At 37.2% G+C, this 6,125-nt stretch overlaps 1 protein-coding gene across 3 annotated transcripts in view; it reads left to right on the top strand.

Annotated features, from left to right (window-relative positions):
- Positions 1-4,626, top strand: part of LOC145268695 (uncharacterized) — a 72,658-nt gene extending 68,032 nt beyond the window's left edge. For all 3 annotated transcript variants that reach the window (XM_080124218.1, XM_080124219.1, XM_080124217.1), the window contains exons 2-3: positions 355-401; positions 4,170-4,626. In XM_080124218.1, coding sequence (XP_079980344.1) covers positions 355-401; positions 4,170-4,531 — 409 coding nt within the window. In that variant the 3' untranslated portion in view covers positions 4,532-4,626. The remainder of the gene's footprint in view (positions 1-354; positions 402-4,169) is intronic.
- Positions 4,627-6,125: the final 1,499 nt, after the last annotated feature.

The raw sequence follows: 6,125 nt of genomic DNA, 5'->3' as shown, positions 1-6,125 counted from the left end.
TTCTATTCATGGCTGTATCAGATTTATAATTTTTTTTTCAAATAATTTTTTAGTACATTTGATAATTTTTTTTTTTTTTTTTTTTTTTTTGCATCAGTCACCAGGTGCATGCTTTTGTCAAAATGATTCCTTAGTAATCACGACTTGCATATTTAAAAGTTGACAGATGTGATCGCGTTATAGAGAGCAACGGTTTTTCATTTTCCAGACGAAATTTTAAATCAAAAAAACTTTGTACCGACCTGATATTCAGTAATATTTAAAAAAAAAAAAAAAAATTTTTTTTAATTTTCTTTAATCACTGTCGGTATTTCTCGCTGAATTTTTTTTGGATTTACGTTTTTTGTTTTGTAGTTGCACGATGGGAGGAACTGTTAGCTGCGCTGTGTGGAAAAGGAATAGTAAGTATTCGGTTTTCAAATTAAAATGGAGAGATGCTTTTTTTTTCTTTTCTCTTTGCTCGTCCTAAAAGTTAAGTTATTCACAAAGAGTTATCTGCCTTGAATATCACGATATTAATACACGAGTAGGTGTATCAGAATTTTTGTAGGAATTTTTGACACCCCTAACACGAAACTGCAAATAAAATATAAAAAATTTGTAATTTCTCTTTTAAAGGTGGGTTATTTATTTTCTTTAGGGATTATACTTCCAAAATAAACTATTAAAGTTGTATAAAAAGCAATAGAAATATTTTTTAAAAAACAGTAATGAAATTAATTGAATTTTACGAGTTCAGTATTTTTCAATTTTTAAACTTTAAAAATCTATCAAAATTTTTCTATTGATTCTATTTTTACGATATTTTCAGAGTCAATGTGAAATGTTATGTTCTTTCCAATAAACCGAATATAATATTTTAGACAAACGTTTTTTTTTAATTCACGCCCCCCCCATTTTCAAATGTCTATTAAAAAGTAGATAATTAATTTATGTACCAAAATCTTATATATCACAAATTGAAGATAAAAGGTCAATAAATAATATATTCAAATTTAAAAACAAAAAAGTAGTGTTTTTTAGAAATTTACCTGTAAAGTCTGAAGTTTAAAACCTTTTTTTTTAAAAGAACACGTTGTTTGTTTTGTTTTTTTTGTTGTTGTTTTTTTTGTTGTTTTTTTTTGTTTGTTTTGTTTTAATGAAACCTTGCTCCTTTTAATTGAGAAAAAAAATAAATAAAAAATAAAAAAATTAGGGTTTAAATTAAATTTTTCGAGGAGTTATAAGCTTCAAAAGATAGCAGGTGGAATTATTCAAGTTTTCACAAAATTTCTGACACTGCTAATGCACGATATTTATTGTATGGCTGAAAAGTGAATTTATTTTGTAAAAAAAAAAAGAAAAAAAAAAAAAATAAAAATGGGATGAATTTCCTTACGTTTTGGTGAACAGTTTTTATTTTCCCCTTAAAAGTACAACCAAGGTTTCTGGCTGGTTTTATGACGTTCATATTCAATCTAGGTACAAACACCCAAAGCATGAGGCCTCGCGTCGGGGGTTCTGGTGAGTTTGTAGGCGTCGCGTCGGGGGTTCTGGTGAGTTTGTAGGCGTCGCGTCGGGGGTTCTGGTGAGTTTGTAGGCGTCGCGTCGGGGGTTCTGGTGAGTTTGTAGGCGTCGCGTCGGGGGTTCTGGTGAGTTTGTAGGCGTCGCGTCGGGGGTTCTGGTGAGTTTGTAGGCGTCGCGTCGGGGGTTCTGGTGAGTTTGTAGGCGTCGCGTCGGGGGTTCTGGTGAGTTTGTAGGCGTCGCGTCGGGGGTTCTGGTGAGTTTGTAGGCGTCGCGTCGGGGGTTCTGGTGAGTTTGTAGGCGTCGCGTCGGGGGTTCTGGTGAGTTTGTAGGCGTCGCGTCGGGGCTCTGGTGAGTTTGTAGGCGTCGCGTCGGGGCTCTGGTGAGTTTGTAGGCGTCGCGTCGGGGCTCTGGTGAGTTTGTAGGCGTCGCGTCGGGGCTCTGGTGAGTTTGTAGGCGTCGCGTCGGGGCTCTGGTGAGTTTGTAGGCGTCGCGTCGGGGCTCTGGTGAGTTTGTAGGCGTCGCGTCGGGGCTCTGGTGAGTTTGTAGGCGTCGCGTCGGGGCTCTGGTGAGTTTGTAGGCGTCGCGTCGGGGCTCTGGTGAGTTTGTAGGCGTCGCGTCGGGGGTTCTGGTGAGTTTGTAGGCGTCGCGTCGGGGGCTCTGGTGAGTTTGTAGGCGTCGCGTCGGGGCTCTGGTGAGTTTGTAGGCGTCGCGTCGGGGTTTACTTTTATGTCTTCCTTTTGGCAAACGATTACAAGAATAAAAATCGATTCTATAAATGTTGATTGGATATTCATCAAATAAGGGAGCCATATTTGGTGAAGATTAAAAGATTCCAAGTAAGGGAAATGAATTACATTATCAATTTACGTAATTGATATAACTTTAAGTACTTGAAGGATTACTTGTCCCAGAACATACATGTGAAAAATGCGGCCCATTGCAAGATTGTTTGCGACCCGCACTGATTGCAACTTTTTTAAATGTTGGCAAGAGGAATTATAGGGTGCCTTCAATAAGTTCCCAGGCTTTTTTTTTTGTACAGGCATTTAAAATTGTCGGAGACTCTTGAAAATTCAGCATGTTATTGCTATACCTCTTATAAGATGACCGACCAATTTTTATGACTTAAGATTCAAATGAACAGCTACAGCAGGAATTGGCATACGCCCTACTAAAGTCTGATTGTAACAGCTAGTGAACTTCAAAAATGCAATCTGCATGTGTTTTAAACTTAGAAAAAAAATGCCACAGAAATGTATGGAATGCTTCAGACTGCTTTTGGACCATCTTGCCTGAATTGAGCATCAGTTTTTGAGTGGCATAAGAGATTAAAGGAAGGCGGGGGATCTGATGGATGTGTTGAAGTAAGGAAGTCAGAACACCAGAGTTGATTGGCCAAATAAAGAATTTCATAGATAAGGACTGTTGTGTCTATAGAGACAATAAGTGCACAGTTTGATGTCAGTGTGGGAACTGTACAACTAATCACAAGGAACTGAAGATGCAGAAGATTTGCACGAATGCACTAGTACACAACTCCATCCTTGTCACGGACTATTTGATCAAGATGGGTATCAAGAGTTCCTCACCCGCCTTATAGTCCAAACCTTGCTCCCTGTGACTTTTGATTGTTTCCTAAGCTCAAAGAAAACATTAGAGGCTGCTGTTATGAGCAAACGAGATGAAAGAGTAACATAATCATCCAGAAGTTGTTGGAACAGTACAGCAAGTGAATTGCAGCCGGAGGAGATTACTTCGAAGGGGTTTAGAGAATCAGTAAAAGTGTCCATACTAAAAAAATATCTGGAAACTTATTGAAGACGCCTCGTATCTAAATGCGACGTGTGTTGGAAGATGGTGAGATTTTCTATTAAACGTCTTCAGCTATAGTGACCTTTTTGCAATGCAGGTGGGGGGGGCTCATCTTGAGGGTGACACGCCTGTCCTAGGAGCTATCAAGTTATTCTATAATAGAATAATTTATTTCGAAGCAAAATACCGTCTTCAAATCAAGCGAATGCACCGACATGAAAGCGCGTGTTAACCGGCGTGCATTTATTATTGGAAACTGATGCCGACAAAAAATTTCAAAAAATGATATTTCGCGCTAAAAGATGCTGTTATTGTTAAAACAAAAAGCTGGAAAGGGAATCTTGTAGTGATTGAAAAAGAGGGGCACGTCTCGAAATTATCATCGCGGTTATATTAAATAGTTCATCCATCATTATTACTGATTTACACGTGACTCGTATTGAAAATAGTTATACGAAGATTTATTAACTAAATATGGTATTCGTTCGTTTCTGCATTGTAACAACCTTCCTATACATTTAAACACACACACCCACACACACACGTGTGTGTGTGTGTGTATATATATATATATATATATATATATATATATATATATACATACGCTTACATACGCTATCACTTTTGTCTTTTTCTTTTTCGTTGTCTTTTTTGTATTATCTTTTTTTTTCTTTCGTTATGTTTCTTTATTTTTCGTTACGTCTTTTTTATTTTCGTTATCTGCCCTGTTTTTTTGTTTGTTTGTTTGTTTTTTTTTACTAGTTTTGAATTTGGAAGGTTATCTGCTATTTTGCTTCTTTCATTACTTCATATTTAATATAATCTCCATCATATTCTCTCCTCCTATCAAGGCCAGGCCTCTGCTCCCCACTTGGTGAGGGCATTTGAAAGCAATCTCCTTAAAGTTGCCGCTGAACGTTTTGACCTTGTAGCTACTCCAGAAGAGGCGAACATCCCTATAACTCGTGCCCGAGCAGCCGTTGCCACAGTCGAAGCCCCACCCTCCACATTGAGAAGGCAGGTGAGGAATCGGCCGACCGCTGTCCGTAGAGCACCAATCAGAGTGAACCGTCACTCTACCCCACATACTCGTTCTCGATGGGTCCGGAATAGGGCTCCCAGAAGACAGCAAGCCGGTATAGTTACGCGTATCCAACCACCAAGGTGTGCCAAAGTTCTAGCGAGGGTCAAGTTGCTCTCAATGTACGGTTAATGGACATGACCTGGACTTTTTAAACGTCTTTTCTGTTTGGAGGGGAGGGATATATAATGTAATTTATTTTTGTAAATAAAAAAAAATCAATACAACATTTTTTTTTCCTTTATTCTAACTTTTGTCCGTCCGTCCGTCTTGCCTCTTGTCTGTCCATCTTGCCTTTTGATCAACTATCAGATGATCCTCCTCAAATTGTTGGTTTTATTCATTTTCATGTAGGTTCATTAGATCTTCGGAGTTAAGCAACGTTTAGCGTACTCATAATTTGATGGGTGCTTATTTCTATTTATCTTTTAAATTAACTTATTTCAGGTGAAAAATATTACGTCAGTGAAAAATTTGTATAAATAAAATTTAAAAAAAATGATCCTGTAGAAAAATAATTCCAAATAAAAGTGAAAATTTACGATTCTCACTGGTATGGTGTTAAATAAGAAAACGAAGGAACACAGGACTTTTAGATTAATTTACAATTGAGTCGATAACTTTGCCATGTATTTGTTATTTTCTTTTTGGCTTTAAAATTTTGTTTTTTAGAACGTAATTGCCAGCCGAATTCTTAGCTTGTAAATCCGAAGTTCTTTTGAAGTCAAATTCATTTCATTCTTTTCCTCTTTTGTGGAGTTAACCCGTGTGAAAGTCGAATCCGACGTCGCCAGTTGTTATGGGGTTAAATGGTAATAAAACGAAAGGAACACAGGATTTTTAGGAACGAACATGTATTGACATATATTACAGGCAAAAGCAATACCATTCGTCAACTGCAGGGCTTTTGCACACGACCTCCTTGGCCGCGTGCCAATCTGATCCAGGCCCCGGTACTTGTTACCGGAAGTGCCGTCATGAGATATCCCATGGAGGGCCGTCTCCAACACTCACGTTTTAGTTTTCACGTATGTTTTAATGTTGTAGAGTTCGTCAGATCTAAAGGGAGTTAACTGCAATCTATAATTTTTAATTCATTTTTAAATTTATTTAATCGTACCCATCATTACCATCGTCATGATCATTGAGGAATCCTGCCGTTTTTAAACGCTCTTTTAATTTGAACTTTGCAAAAAAACACCACAACTCATGACGCCTTGCTTTATGTACCGTATGTTTTATTTTGTCTCTGTGAGAACCAGTTGCAATCTTTTTCTTTTTTTTCTATATTCATAACAATGTGATTAATTGTTACAGGGAAAGGCTGTCCCCTTTCCATGTAAATAAGAAAGAGTATTAGATAGGTGAAAATGAGATTAGGATAAGCCGAGACTCGAACCTTGTAAGCAAGGTTCAGAAATTGAAATGTTAGAATTTAGTCTATTGTTAAATTCTATTAGAATAGTTAGATATTGTTTATATCGTAAAAAGAATTGATTGTTTGAAAACTGAATATTAAAAATGTCAGCTAAAGAATGAACAATACAAATTAAAAATATTTTATTAAAAAAAATAGGTTACTTTTGTTGATGATTGTGTTTGAAAAAACATGCATAGCCACGTGAATTGGTCGCATTTGGGGAAACGCTTCTGATGTCATAGACGAAAGCGGATTCTCAATATAGAAGCTAAGAATTAGGGTCAGTCAGTGGGAGTCAGCAGAAGT

This window comes from Euprymna scolopes, chromosome 44, assembly GCF_053919585.1.
Source record: "Euprymna scolopes isolate OS-2025 chromosome 44, ASM5391958v1, whole genome shotgun sequence".
NCBI classification, from domain to species: Eukaryota; Metazoa; Mollusca; class Cephalopoda; order Sepiida; family Sepiolidae; genus Euprymna; species Euprymna scolopes.
This window is presented reverse-complemented; position numbering and strand designations above follow the sequence as displayed.